The 15,418-nt window shown below is 37.4% G+C and overlaps 1 protein-coding gene across 4 annotated transcripts; it reads left to right on the forward strand.

Moving 5' to 3' along the window:
• Positions 1-2,121: 2,121 nt before the first annotated feature.
• Positions 2,122-14,696, forward strand: LOC135610457 (protein ARABIDILLO 1-like). Of its 4 annotated transcripts, none has more exons than XR_010486135.1 (13): positions 2,122-3,736; positions 3,808-3,966; positions 4,040-4,120; positions 4,202-4,333; positions 5,008-5,135; positions 5,486-5,573; positions 6,868-6,962; positions 9,258-9,321; positions 10,302-10,477; positions 12,188-12,421; positions 12,851-12,923; positions 13,475-13,559; positions 14,140-14,257. XR_010486135.1 is itself a non-coding variant. In XM_065104980.1 (12 exons), exons 1-12 carry the CDS (start codon positions 2,369-2,371, stop codon positions 14,314-14,316), a joined length of 2,787 nt encoding a protein of 928 aa, XP_064961052.1. In that variant the 5' UTR covers positions 2,123-2,368; the 3' UTR covers positions 14,317-14,696. The 4 variants fall into 4 exon arrangements, 2 of the variants coding, with proteins under 2 accessions (XP_064961052.1, XP_064961053.1); XR_010486134.1 differs by having other exon boundaries at positions 12,851-12,915; XM_065104980.1 differs by lacking the exon at positions 12,851-12,923 and having other exon boundaries at positions 2,123-3,736; positions 14,140-14,696.
• The last annotated feature ends 722 nt before the right edge of the window (positions 14,697-15,418 follow it).

Raw genomic sequence — 15,418 nt, forward strand, 5'->3', positions numbered from 1 at the left:
CTTAGATGATATGATGTAAAAGGACATGGCAAATATGCAAACATATTTTGGAAGAGGCAGCATGGGAGATCAATGAAATGATGTCCTGAGGCAGAGGGTCATATCATTTAAGGAATTCAAATAAAGGGTTGAGTAGGTATGATTTCAACAAAAAAAAGCCTTGATGATAGGAACAAGGAATTGGTGCATAAAGAGAGTACAGAGTTTGAATGAATTTAGGGTTGACAGAGCACTAGTTGTAGGATCAAAACATGAGTATTGGAAGGAAATGTCAATTCTAAACCAATGCAATTCATTCGATGTATAAAGTAAGTAACAAGACGAGATTTAGATTGATATATTTGTATAAATGATATTATTTAATATCAACTATAGAGAAAAGATATTGTATTTTAATAGAATAAATCGATAAAAGATTTTGTTATAATTAATTGAGTTCTCTTGAAATTTATAAAAATTTTGAAAATATGAGTAAAATTTTCTTTTTAATTTCAGCCCAAATTGCTCATTTCTATTTCAACAATTAAGTTAGAATGTTATTTATGTTCACCACAAAAATGATGTTTTTCTTTTAGAAATAAGATATTATATTAAAGAATGATTAAGTTTCTTACATTAAAATTCATCGAACTAGACTGATCTAATCTTCTATTGGGTCAAATTTGATAACGATTCAATAAATATGATGACATGTATCCAAATATAAATAATAGACATAATAAGAATTTGATTGGCTAAGAAGAATTTATTGGCTAAGAAGAATTTAAGTAAATCATTAGCAGGTGGGCTACCTATCCTTGCAAAAAAAATAGTTAAAATATTACTAGTGTATATATTTTGCATAGGACTCAATGTCTGAATCCCAATTATTCTCACAAAGGATTCTTTCCTAATCCACCACCAATTGAAGGTAAAACAACCTATCAATCTAGACATTACAAATAATGAGTTGAGAGACTTCACTAAATTATGCCATCTCATGCCTCATTCTCATAAGAGTAGCATTGATAGCACTCCATGCCACAAGATCATATGCTTGGACAATTTATAACTTTGGGAGGACAAAGAGCATCCTTGCCTTTTGAGCTAGCAATGAAATCATGGATGCTTCTCCTATAAATAAAAGCTAATCATTTCCTTACTAACAAACCCCTAAGTTTATTCCTAATCCCATAGGTAATAACCTGAGCTTCCAATTTATTAATAACATTTCACTAGAGAGAATACTTATAAAAATAATGATTTATTCAAAATATCTCCTAAAATACATCTCATAAATTCTTAAAAAATCTACACTGAAATCATCTAACAAAACTTTCTTTCAATTCCAGTCTAAGGGCAAAATGAATTTGAAAGAGGTTCAAAGACCTATACAAGACAGATTGATAGTCAAAGGATAAGGCAAAACATAACAGTTCAATCAGCTAATAGGATTTGTTGACTATGATGTCAATTAATCTTTTTCTCATTTGATTTGATCTTGTAGTGTATTAAACAATTGTTGTACACTTATGTTAGCCCTTTCTTGAGGTAATTAATTGTACATTTATGTGAACAAAATGAAACATAAATTAAATTAAATGGACCATAAGATCCATTTGGTTGATATCTATAAAGGGAATGTTATAAAAGACATTTTTTTTATATCTGTATCTTACTCAAAATTATTATTATTTTTATGATACAAAGATCCTCATGTAAGATAATTTATGAGAATTTATTTGATGATTGATTGTGAACTTCATCTTCCATCTTACAAGAGAATCAATTATTTTTCTTTACAAAGGATAATTGATGAAAACTAATTTTTTTTCTTTATAAAGTATAAACCAACTAAGCTAACTAATATATTAAATATAATTATATATATATATATATATATATATATATTTCACTTCCATCTTACATGCTTTATTATTGAGATATTATTATAAATTATATTGTTATCCAAAAGTTAATGCAATTCATTATATTTTTGAGTTTGTAAAAAGATAAAAAGTGCATTTTTTTTTCTTTTGACACAGCAGCAGCGGCAATGCCTCAGGCGGCCGTATGTATGTCTGTATTCCTCATGCGTCTTAATCCTCCCCTCCCGCACCCCAATTCTATTGCTCGTCATAAAACCCCCCCCCACCCTTCCCCCATCCCCTTACCCTTCCGACCTCTTCGAAGAATCGACATGACAATATGAATTAGAGATTGGGAAGCCCATCCCCTCCGGTTTCTTGAATCCCTCCGACCGATCCGCTCGCAAACCCTCGTCCCGATTCCGATCGAACGAGGCCAAAAGAACCCTACGCAAGGGATTCCCAACGGAGGTGCCGCGAGAGCTGATCGATCTAGCGGGGCTTCCTCCGCCTCGCTCGCGATGAGCCGGAGGGTGCGGCGGCGGTGCTCCTACTCCAGGGACAAGGAGAAGGTCACCGTCCTGCCGCCCTACCCCGAGGCCTACGATCACTGCGAGATCCCGCTGCCCGCTGCGGCGGCCGTGGACTGGACTGCCCTCCCTGACGACACGGTGGTCCAGATCTTTTCCCGCCTCAATTACGGCGATCGTGCCTGCCTCGCGTCCACCTGCCGGGCCTGGCGCCTCCTCGGCTCCTCCCCCAGCCTCTGGACGTCGCTGGACCTCCGCGCCCATCGCTGCGATCTTGACACTGCGGCCGCCCTCGCGGGGCGGTGCGCCCACCTCCGCCGGCTCCGCTTCCACGGGTCCTCCTCCGCCTCGGCCCTCATCAACCTCCAGGCGCGCGGTCTCCGGGAGATTGCGGGGGACTATTGCCGCGACATCACCGACGCCACCCTCTCCGTTCTTGCCGCGCGCCATGAGGCCCTCGAGAGTCTCCAGATCGGCCCGGAACCCTGCGGGAGGATCACCAGCGATGCGGTCCGCCATGTCGCCATGTGCTGCACCAGGCTGAGGCGGCTGCGCCTCTCTGGTATACGTGAGATCAACGGGGACGCCATTAACGCCCTCGCTAGGCACTGCCCACAGTTGGCGGAGGTTGCATTCTTGGACTGCAGCATGGTGGATGAGGGTGCCCTCGAGAAGGTGGTGTCTCTCAAGTTCTTGTCGGTGGCTGGCTCAAGGAATTTGAAGTGGGCTACGGCATCCCTCTCGTGGAGCAACCTCCCAAGCTTGGTTGGTGTGGATGTTTCGAGGACCGATATCTCTGCTAGTGCTGTCTCGAGGCTTCTGTCGACAGCAAAAACTTTGAAGGTACTGTGCGCTCTCAACTGTGCGGCACTCGAGGAGGAAGGGAGCCATAGTCCTACAGCATTCAGCAACACTAAGGGGAAGCTGCTCTTTGCCCAATTCACTGACGTTTTCAAAGGGATTGCTTCTTTGTTCAGGGGATCTGTTGTAAAGGAGCAGACGATTTTTGAGGAATGGAGAAGCTTGCAGAATGAGGATAAGATCCTGAGTGATATCATGAACTGGCTAGAGTGGATACTCTCGCACTCGCTTCTTCGTATAGCAGAGAGTAATCCACACGGAATGGATGAGTTTTGGTTGAGACAAGGGGCTGCTTTATTGCTAAGCTTAGTAAGAAGTCCACAGGAGGATGTACAGGAGAGAGCAGCGACTGGGCTGGCGACCTTTGTAGTGACTGATGATGAGAATGCAACAGTGGAACCAGCAAGGGCAGAAGCGGTAATGCGAAATGGTGGAATACCTTTGCTTTTGGAACTCGCGAGATCTTGTCGGGAGGGTGTACAGTCTGAAGCTGCCAAGGTTGAACTTTGAGCTGATATGTTTGTGGCTTGATTTGGTTGGGTTTATCTTAAGATACCTTGAATGTGCAGGCCATTGCAAACTTGTCAGTGAATTCCAAAGTTGCAAAAGCGGTTGCTGATGAAGGGGGAATTGGTATTCTTGCTAACCTTGCAAGGTCCTCAAACAGGTTGGTTGCTGAAGAAGCTGCTGGAGGGCTTTGGAACCTTTCTGTGGGAGAAGAGCATAAGGTGTGCCTTCCATTGGATATATGTGACCTGACTTGGTTGTAATTTTCAGTGACATTGTTGGTTGTGGTTTTAGGCTGCCATTGCTGAGGCTGGTGGGGTGAAAGCTCTGGTGAACCTTATTTTCAAATGGACATCTGGAGTAGATGGAGTTCTTGTATGCATCTTATTTGATTAAAAATCAGTACATGCAGAATAAAAGAAAATTTATTAACGCGCTTGTTTTATTCTTAAACAGGAACGAGCTGCTGGTGCTCTTGCAAATCTGGCTGCCGATGACAAGTGCAGTGTGGAGATTGCAATGGCTGGTGGTGTCCATGCACTTGTGACACTTGCAAGGTTATGCAAGGTCGAGGGCGTGCAAGAACAGGTCTGAATTTCTTATAGTTTTGGTTTCCGATTCTTTATTACTTTGCCTGTTATACTTGGAGCATGAATTTGATGATATATTGCCTATGGCTTTAAGATATTTTAAAGCATCAAGATTTGTTGGTTTTAATTTTTCTGGTACAATACTACAAATGATTTTGTTTATCTTGTCTATGTAACATGCAAGTCAGCATACTGTTTTGTATTTAGTCTTCATCTCCTATGCTGTGCATTAGACTTGGTATCATTGGCAACAACATCAAGTTCAAGACTATTGTTTTCCTTTTATTACTTATGGTACATTTTGTTTTTTGCCTATGTTAGAAGAGGGAAAAAGGAAAAAAAGTATGGTGGTGGTTGTTTGTTGAAGGTGGTTCTTATACATTCTCATTGATATCAATATACTTATGTGCTTTAAGTTGTCATCTTATACATCAATATACTTATGATCTTGAAAGTAGACATCTTAGGATATACATCGATATACTTGGTATAGACATCTTATGACATACACCGATGGATATCAATATTTATTATGATCTTCAAAGTAGACATCTTTTTGGACACCTTTTAAACATCTGGACATCAGTTTTGTTTTTGGTCATATTATTTCCTCACAAAGTTTTTTTCTTTTTCATGTTTCAAGGTTTATTTACTCAACTGTTCTTATCTCAGGCTGCTCGAGCATTAGCCAATTTGGCAGCTCATGGTGACAGCAATAGTAATAATGCTGCTGTTGGTCAAGAGGCAGGTGCACTTGAAGCACTTGTGCAACTAACTTATTCTCAAAATGAAGGTGTAAGGTGATTGTTCTTTTGAAATTTGTTCTCAGAAAATCTTCATAAATTGTCATTCTTTGCAATATTATTACATTTATTTATTTTGTGGAGTTTTAATCATGATGCATGTGCATGGATGCCTTTATTTGCTATCATGTATTCAAGATAAAATTTGTTTTTCTTCCTATTCTTTTGGATGCTAAGATTTTTTTTTCTAATGTGAAAAGCAACTTGTAGAGTTGCTTCTATTATTACATGATTATCTTTGTTTGTTTAATTGGCTTTCGGTAATACTAACTTTTCTTTTCAGTATTGGTCATGCTTGTTATGGAAGTAGTTAACCTGTGATATTTTTGTTTTTACAAATTGACCAGGCAAGAAGCTGCTGGTGCTTTATGGAACTTATCTTTTGATGATCGAAACCGAGAAGCAATTGCTTTAGCTGGTGGAGTTGAGGCATTGGTATTTTTTTTATCATCTACTCAATTCATTTTACATATACAATATTTCTTTCTGCCTATATGTTTCTCTTTTTTTAATAGAATTTCACAGATCCAACTATATCTTTTGATTGAAACCTTTTTTCCCTTTTTTTCTTTGACATGTTTGTCAGTGATGATGGTGTTATTTGCTGGATTGACACTTACATCATGTCGAAGAGTCGAATTTTACGTTTTAGCTTCTATGCCTTTTTAAGTTTGGTTGGATGAACTGTTTAATTCGTCGATGATTTGTCTTTCAAAAGCTGGGATGTTGCAGTCCTTGCATGTTCTTTTCAGGCTGTAGCGACAAAAATATAGGCAACAAACCCATTTCTTACAGCTAAACATCCTATATGTGATGTCATGATGATCCAGGGTGCTCAACATAATGTGCCTGTTATATAAGGCTCATGCCTTTCTAGAACAACACTATGCTACAGAAAGCAAATGTTTAGGATACAGTTGTTCAGAAGCTAAACCTTTGGTTTCTGCAGAGTTACAAGTAGTGTCATTGGAACAAAAAATGGTAATAGTGTTGGCAGATTGCAGTGGATAAAGAAAAATCAGCTTGGTTACTCTTCCATGCTAGTCATTGTGCAATATATCACCGACAATATTTGCTTGCGCTTAATTCTTTTCTCGTCTGAGGATTTTTGTTTCATGGAAATTATTTGTGGCAATACCTTTTTGGCATGGAATGGAATCGCACTGTGCTAGTTAATAGACCCATATGTTGGCTGCATGGGGCCAAAATCTGCATAGCAATCAATATGTTCACACCTTTGACATGGGTTGACATGGTAGGTTCCGGTATCTTTCTGGCGGCCTACATGTGTTGACTGGCATGATAATCCTTGTTCCTGTAATTAGTAAGACCTACGATTCTTGGTAAAGCTTTTTGATCTTGTGGATTAGTTGCACTTTACTAATTGCATACATCGTTTACAAGAGAATTTCATCTCTAGTATCCGTCTTCCTTTGTTCTCTAGATTTATTGGTAGATAATCTTCAATCAATGGACACAGTGTGATGTATATTATGCTGGTCATTTCTATTTACTCATCAAATTATCTGTACAGATTACTAAAACCATGGGTTTTCTTAGTGGTTTTAAGTTTAAGAGTTTAAATTCTCCCCAGTGTTTTTGATGATTTAATTATTATCAGCAACTCTTATACTTTAATGTTCCATGTTTGGATTTTCTGTATTTTGTTGTTCAAGTAAATGAAATTTCACATTGCTAGTTAATTTTCTTTCTACATTCAATTGTTCAGGTGGCTCTTGCACATGCATGTGCAAATGCTTCTCAAGGACTTCAGGAAAGGGCTGCGGGGGCGTTATGGGGTTTGTCAGTCTCAGAAGCTAATAGGTAAAGATCATTGTTGTTGTTATTGTTACTATTCTTCTAGTTAAGATGCTTGTGACATGACTTCTGTTTCATGGACATGCTGATATGTGATTTGGTACTTGCAGCTCCTGTTCTGTAATGAAGTCAATAACATATGAGACTAGTTACTCCTTCATAATAGCTAATAATGGCTTGAGATGATGTTTAATACCTAAAATTAGTATTTAAGCTTTTCATACCTATATAATATCATAGTGGTGCTGTGCTAGGTTTAATCTTAAAGAGAAGATTTTGATTTGTACAACTTGCACTTATTTGGAAGGAGATTGCTAAAAGCCTAAAACTACCATGCTTCTAACATGTTAAGCTGGAGGTAATTTCAGTCTTTCAGAGATCAATTATAATTTTCGGTCTGAATTATGCTTAAGCTGGATGAGAGCACTTTTTTTTGTGCTTTGGAGTGGGGAGCAAAATCCCTAAATTGGTTTAAAGCATGGTCATATGTTCTGTGGTATCTTGTAATTATGTGAACTATGTCATGAGTGAGTGTGAATTTTCTAAAATATCAGGATTAAAGTGTAGCAACATCAGCAAGGTGCTTACTGATGGTTTTTATCTTTGATTCTTGGATAGAAGGGAACTCCTCCAGGTCTCATACAAGGGAACTTGAATATGAGATGAATCTTTTTCTTGTTAGCTTTTCCATCGAGTTTGCAATTTAGAGGAGAATGAATGTTCTCAGTTTAGAATATTTCTTGTACAATAGTGTCCAATCTTAAGGATTTAAGCACCCTATGTCACTGTGTTTTACTTTGCTTTCCTGATCTAAAATTGGTTCACAAGTTAAGTTGCCTGAGTTCATGCATGTGTGCTTGTCCCATGGTCAAGACTACATTAAGATTGAGTGCAGGTTCTTGTTGGTGCATAAGCAGTATACAGGTTAAGTTGACGTTACTTTTGCTGGACTAAATTTTTTTGTTTATGATTTTTGTTTAATTTTCTTAAGTTTGACTATCTGTTGTTCCTTTAGGTTGCACTGGATCAAAAAATACTTGGGGTTTTTATATTTGCATGAGGCAACACAATTTGTATGACCTTGAGATGGACTCATTAAGCCATGATAGTGCATTCAATGCACCTCTCAACTTTTTGTTGAATTCCTAAATGTTGAAGTCTGAGTCTCTAGAAGTGTACAATTTTGAGAATCCACTTTTTGGGTTCTGATACACAAGTATTAAATGCCAAAATGCCAAAAGTTCCAGCGGAAGTCCATTTCTGGCCACTCACTTTCTGTAAAACTAAATGATGTTCATGTACCAAACATCAAAATACCCCGATTTCCAGTCAAAGCCCACTTTTGGGTGCTCAATTTTCTGTGGTATAAATGACACCTTTGCTTTTGATATGGTGTGCTGCCATATGTACCATGAATTTTCTTTTGCCATGTTTGTACCTTGCATGGTTTAAAGCCTCAATACTGAACCTATATTAATCCTTGGCCAGACCAGTACACTTCTGGTGTACTGGTTGGTATAGACCAAAGAGAATGAGATAAAAAAGAGGGAAGGAGGAAGAGGTCGAGAGGAGGAGAGAGGAGGCTTAGGTGTGGGGAGGCCTGTTGTAAACAGCCAAGACAGCTGTCTACAGCAGGCTGGATATATTAAAAAGTTCAAAAAGACAGTTCTGCATTGTACTGAGTGATTTTTTGAACTGTGGTACCAGCCAAGTGCCTGTTCCTGATTGGACAGGTAAACACTGTCCTGCCAGTTTTAAACTGTGGTACCGCGTATGCACTCGTTATATCTGCAGCATGGCAGGGGCACAATTGCTGCTGCTTATGGGACGCAACTGAGGCATAAGAAGGTTATGATTTACTTCCATAACCATGAATAAATCTGCAAGTGGTTTTGGGAAAGGGAGGTTTTGTGGTCTTGTGAAAAACTACTTATATTTACATCTATTATTTCTTGTAGTGTCGCAATAATTTTTTCATAGAATTTCTTTTGTTTTTGCTCATCTAAAGGTGTTAACCTTTTCTTTTTATAATTTGCATTTAATTTGTGATATGCCTCAAAAGTTCTGACCTTATCCGAAACAGAGCATGGACCTGTATAATGTGGGCCAAGGTTGGGCTTGAGGCACAGTCATTTGATAAAAGACTAAGCTATGATTTATCTATTCTGAAATTATTCACTTCAGATAGTTTCTGAAATTATTCACTTCAGGACAATATAATTTCAATTGTTTCCTCTGTTTTTCAAAGTTTATGCTTTCTTTGTTTTTTTTCCTATTAATGGAATTCTTTGTGGTACCTAGCATTGCAATTGGACGAGAAGGTGGTGTTGCACCATTAATTGCATTGGCACGCTCAGATGCCGAAGTAAGTTGTGATATGCTTCAAGTTTGCTGGATATTGTTGTTGCAACATTTATTTGATGTACATGAAACTTCTTTACCTCATAGTGATGGCAAAGTAGGGGATTCCAAATAGATGCAATTAATTTTTCTTGTAGCTATTTTTTAATATTAGACTCTCGTATTTATGAAAGTTTGAAGTATACATGAAAATAAATATTTTGGTAAATTTGATCCAAAGTTGTCTAATTGGAATAAGTTAAGTTTACTTAAAAATAATTGTATTTGGGATTGGGAATCTTATATGGGGTTGTAGCTGTTCTAGACTTTGAGTCTTTAGTCTGTTGCCTCAAGCCACCACTTCATGCCTTTATAAGTAATTGATGATATTTAAGTTGAGAAATCCATCTCTAAATCTCAATGCATCTTTGTAGAAGTTAACACTTAACACTATCAATAGTAGATTGTATTTCAATTTATATAGTACTTTGGTCTATCATTTGGAAAAAAGCTCTTTTTAACTAAAAAAATTAAAATGAGTTGGCCACAGTATTGAATTGGAATGATATGCTGCACATGTTGTTGCTTGTGTACTTAAAAGTGCATAACGTGTGTACACACTAGAACCTGCTTATATATGATGCATATTAGTTTCAGAGATATATAGGTAAATTGTACCTCTACTACTGTGTTTGACTGTGTATTTCCAGTTAATGGTGACTAAATCTCAAATAAGTCTGGTCCTTATCAGATGTTCTATGAATTTCCTCAATGTTAAAATGTAAATTGAAGAGCATCATTGAGTAATGGTGTTCCTACAAGATTTTGTCAAAAGAATTGACAGCAAAGGAATCATGTTTCATGTCTTGTATCTCTTGTCATTGAAATGATCCCATTGAACTTACTATTGAAACTTATTTAACTTTTCAAAAATTGTGGCACTTAGCATTATCAAGAATCAAATAATTGTTTTGTCTGATTACTTCATACTTTCTTCTTCTACAGGATGTCCATGAGACTGCTGCTGGAGCTCTCTGGAATCTTGCCTTCAATACTGGTAATGCTCTCCGAATAATTGAAGAAGGGGGAGTTCCAGCCCTTGTACATCTTTGTTCATCATCTGGATCAAAAATGGCCCGTTTTATGGCTGCATTGGCACTTGCTTATATGTTTGATGGAAGGTACTAAATTAAATATTTCCTCTTGCTAATGTATGATGCATGTTAGAGATTAAGTCACTCATGTTGATTTTAGGTATTTATATAGTTGTTAAAAGTTTTTAATTTAACAACGACGGAACACACATTAAAGGATTTTGTTTTGTTGCTTAGTTTTTTGGAGTTCAGATTATCGCAATTTGTTTTCATGCAAGTATATTTCAATATGTTTACTCTATATATGTATTCATATTGATAAGCATATATATACTATTTTAGACTTTGAAAATATGATAAATTGAGTTGAAAACAATGTTATTAAATATGAGAAATTTCTATTCATCATGACTTGTCTATTATATGTGTGTGTGTGTGTGTGAAGAATTTATTATCAAAAGATTATTTTTAGGTCACGGTGTGGAACCATGTAAAGGTAAAGTCATATATGTTAAACCATACAAGCGGCCATGTTATCCAGCTGTATGCTGGAGTTCATGTATGATTATATCTTGAACAAGCATTTGCTTTTTAAACCCCATTGAGTATATTATTAAGTTAAGTGATGGTTGAAAGGGAGAAGAGTATTCTCACTCGGGAAACAAATCACTTTAGGGTGACAAAAAATGGCAGCCCAATGCATGAGGCTGCCACCACTTTAGGGTGATGACCTGCCATTAGGAAGGTGTTGCCATATCATGCTACATGTTTTCTTAGTTGGAGATACACTATTGTTCTAAAAGATTTTTCTGATGTGAGATTGACAGTTTGACACTAAAATCTAACGTAATGGCTACTAATATTTCAATAGCTCTCGTGTCTGTATAACATGTGGTTTCGCAAAATCATCTTAACGAATTATTTGTTCTCCATGTACCTGGCCCTTTTTTATCCTAATTTGAGACTTTCAGTGAAATGATGGGATGGAAAGATTGACATTTTGGTCATTGTTTAATGTTGTTGTTATGTGGAATCTGACTTCAAAAAACATGGCCAAAATTGAAAATATTTCAGAACCAGAATTTTTTTTTTAAAACCAAGGTTGAGCTTGGATAACTTGGACAAACCACCAAATAAAAGGTGCAGAGGTTTTACATCTTTTTAACCAGCTGCAATGCCATTTGCCACTTAGATGCATCTTGCTGCTTCGGTCAAGACAAAGGCCTACTGGAAGGATCTCATCCAATGAGGACATTGAGGACAATTCAGATTCTTTCTCTAAAAATTGATGGGAATAGATGATCACTTTCGTCCTGTGCATAAGAAAATTATAAAATTATGCATGTAAAAGTGTGAGGGTTACAAAATATCTGCAGAACCTTTCTCAGAGGAGAACATATGATTTCTCAGGGCATAACTTTTTGATATATATCATCACATCTGAAATTGCTAAAGCATTTTGCATCTGTGTTATTCTCATGAGTGATGCACAATCATCTATTTCCTATGTATGTACACAATTGCTGGAATGGAAGGATGGTTTATAACCCTTAAGCAGTTTCAGATATGAGCGCGTCAAGGGTCTTTTTGTGTGTGTGTGTGTGTGTGTTTAAGTGGGTGGGTAGAGTGGTGTGGTGTGAAAATGAATAAAAGGAAAAACCTTTCTTCTTGTTGCTGTTGGATTCTTTGGTGATCAACTGATGTATTTCATCTTGTGGTGCAACAATGATTTCTATCTTTGCCCTGTTGATTTTTTTCTTAATGTACATGTTCTTGTCTAAATTTTTTGAACTTTAGTTGTGCTCACAGAATGGATGAAGTTGCACTTGTTGGCTCTTCATTAGAAGGTTGTTCGAAGAGCGTTAATTTTGATGGTGCTAGAAGGATGGCATTGAAGCATATAGAAGCCTTCGTGCTGACGTTTTCAGATCCACATGTTTTCTCGATGGCTGCTGCATCCTCAGCTCCTGCAGCCTTGGCACAGGTAGCAGATGCAGCTCGCATACAAGAAGCAGGACATTTGAGATGCAGGTTTGTATTTGTTTCTTCTTGTTACTAAATACTAATAAAAAATTTCAGAATAGGATGGCCAAAAATCTGACACTGGTTTGACAATTGTGAAATCTGCTGGTTCTGAAGTTATAAATCTTTTCCTTTTACTATAAGCACTATGGCCACTTCAGCTTTAATGTTCTGTGCTGAGAGTTTGCTGATACCTGAAAAATGGATCATCAATACGCATTAGGCATTTATATAATTACCGGTGCACTACTATTGATTTGAGCCTCTACCCTAGCTTGCTTTTTACCGAGTTTGGTGATTTAGTCTATGTACTTTATAGGAGGGTTAGAATTTGCCTGCCTTAATGTCACTAACTTTCCATCTCTCTCTTTCTTCATGTCGCTACTGTGGTATATCTGGATTCCTGAGGCCGTACTGCATTGCTTCTCAACGTTGTAGGAGAAGATAGAGGAGAGAAGAGATCATTGGAAATGAAGATGTCTTTGCCAGTGAAAGGCTTCAAGGTTGAAAGGTTTCCCTCTTTTAGTGCCACCAATACCCTACCCCATGCCTACTGTTGGCAGGAACATCACGGCAGTATGTTCTGTTGAATGACCAACACTGCTGGTGTTGGCAATAACTGCATAAGCACATTATGTTAGCTGACCCTTGTACCCAATTTTGTTTAAGGTGAACTTTATATGTCAACACGAACTACAGTTGCTCTAGCTTGTTTGAACCTAAAATATTTGACTAAACTGTAACCCAAGCTAGGTCTTTGTAGCAATTTGGCATGCTTAAACTGGCTAGAGAAATAGTAAGATCTAAAACATTTTGTACGTTGTATGGCTTGTGTGATCCGCAAAGTCTATTGATGGAAGGAATCTCAAATTTTTGATTAACTTGTTTCAGAAATTAAAGGTGTTAGTAGGATCTGCTTGTAAATTCTTGAAATTTTTGCATCTTTTTTTCCCTGTCTTCTTAAGGTGTGTTGACCCTTTGTATGCTTTACTTTTTTCTTTGAAGTTAGCACAAATAAAAAAAATTGTATTTACGTGCATTTATAATTATATTTTCTTACAGTGCTGCTGAGATAGGGAGATACATTGCCATGCTTCGAAATCCTTCATCCGTTCTTCGAGCGTGTGCTGCTTTTGCTCTTCTTCAGGTAATGTACAAGCATTGTCTATCAATCTGTGAAATGACCCATGTTGTTGGGTTGCTCCCTTCCCTTTCTCTTTCCCTGCCTCCCTTGCCATTCTCATCCTTTTGTTTTCCTAGAGATATGACCCAGATTCGTTGTGTTTGGAGTTACTGGTTCTTAGCTTAATTGAAGGAGTTTCTGGTGATTGAGTCAACAATTTTGGGTTAAATAAGGAATGAGACTCTCTTTACCTTGAAATCCTTCTCTCAGTGCACCATTCGCCAACTTGCATTAATTCCCTCCTCCCTGCCATTGTACATTCTTTCACATTCTGAACCTGCATTGACTTCCCTATTGTCAGACTATTTTTAGGTTATAAAAATATTTTCTCTAGTTCATATTTTATCCAGAAAGCTAGAATTAATAGCCTTAAGTTATATTCTGAAAATTTTATTGCATATATTTTATCATCATCCAAGGTTCTCTTGAGTGCAACTATGAATAGAATCACTGGAGTTGGCTCTAAATCTGGTCGAGTTCAACTAGTTATACAATGTTTTACTATATGTTAACGATTCTTTGTTGCTGTTTACTCAAAATGCAGTTCACTATTCCTGGAGGTCGGCATGCAATGCACCATGCAGGCCTCATGCAGAAAGCTGGCGCACCACGAGTGCTTCGTGCTGCTGCGGCCGCTGCCACTGCTCCTGTTGAAGCCAAAATATTTGCAAGGATAGTTCTCAGGAATCTTGAACACCACCAGCTAGAAGCTTCAGCATAAGTTCTGACGAACAGATAGATCTCATTGTGTAGGTAGGGAGGTCAAACTGTTCCTCTCGACTTGTATCAGCATGAAATGATGATGCATGTGCGCTAGTTCTGCTGCATGGAGATGCAGAGTTCTTGATGATGAAGCCTCCCTTCTCCGGTAGAGCAGGAGGTTTAAATTTCCCTTTTTTTGGCTGGTCCATATACTTTGACAATAAGACCCAATTGGGGCTTACCTGTGTTAATTAGATATTTATAAGTTTGCATGGTTTGGGTGCGCTTTTTGTATGTTCTTTTGGCATGTACAAGAATGTGGTAGCGGCTAAAGGAACCAATATTTGTAACTTTTGCTGTTTGTTTATTCATTATGACATGATATTAGATTATTCTTCAGGAGTAAATGAGGCAGATATATATAGACAAAGTCTTTCATGGTGTGTCATTTTAGTGTTAATGATACATACTGTTCGCTTGACCACGTTTGATTGTTGTGTTTATTGTTGTTCATCGGATACAAGTGCATGTTCAATAACTCACTGGAGTAGTTTATATATATATTTTTGGTAAATTTAAGGGTTCATAATATCATAGACTTAGTTAAAATTATTTAAATCATGATGTTTCATTGTATTATTTGTCCGTAAAAGATCAACTTAGTTGCAACATTGCTTAGGCCCAAAAGGATTTGTAAATGAATAAATCGATAAGTTTGAAAGTAAGCGATGGATAAGTCTCGAACGCCTCGTGAAGAAGATAGTTTTATAAGCAATTCAGCAAATACTCGTAAGAGAGAAAAGAGAAAAGTCTCGGACGTCTTGTGAAGGGGATAGTTTTATAAGCAATTCAGCAAATACTCATTGTGTCAGAGAAAGAAGATAAGAACTTTAGAAAATAAATAAATAATTATAAATTCGTAAACGATTACTCATGTGGACACATTGGCAAATTTTTGTATCCTTAACGTGTGAACTTATGAATCAAATTAATGTTTAACACTACCTTAAACCTCCATCCAACCCTGTGCCACTTGGGGGGTTCTAAGGTGTTAAGATGGCTGACGTGTACATAATATCGCGATCTACAGAAAATAGACCATGATATGTAAAAATTGGGTC

Source organism: Musa acuminata, chromosome BXJ2-4 (assembly GCF_036884655.1).
Source record: "Musa acuminata AAA Group cultivar baxijiao chromosome BXJ2-4, Cavendish_Baxijiao_AAA, whole genome shotgun sequence".
In the NCBI taxonomy this organism is placed as follows: Eukaryota; Viridiplantae; Streptophyta; class Magnoliopsida; order Zingiberales; family Musaceae; genus Musa; species Musa acuminata.

What these genes read in the sequence shown, in the direction of transcription:
- LOC135610457 (XM_065104980.1), top strand. Translation starts at nt 2,369, where the DNA reads ATGAGCCGGAGGGTGCGGCGGCGGTGCTCCTACTCCAGGGACAAGGAG. An exon ending in TACAGTCTGAAGCTGCCAAG is followed by an intron (nt 3,737 to 3,807) that starts GTTGAACTTTGA and finishes TTGAATGTGCAG; the next exon opens with GCCATTGCAAACTTGTCAGT. An exon ending in CTGCTTTTGCTCTTCTTCAG is followed by an intron (nt 13,560 to 14,139) that starts GTAATGTACAAG and finishes CTCAAAATGCAG; the next exon opens with TTCACTATTCCTGGAGGTCG.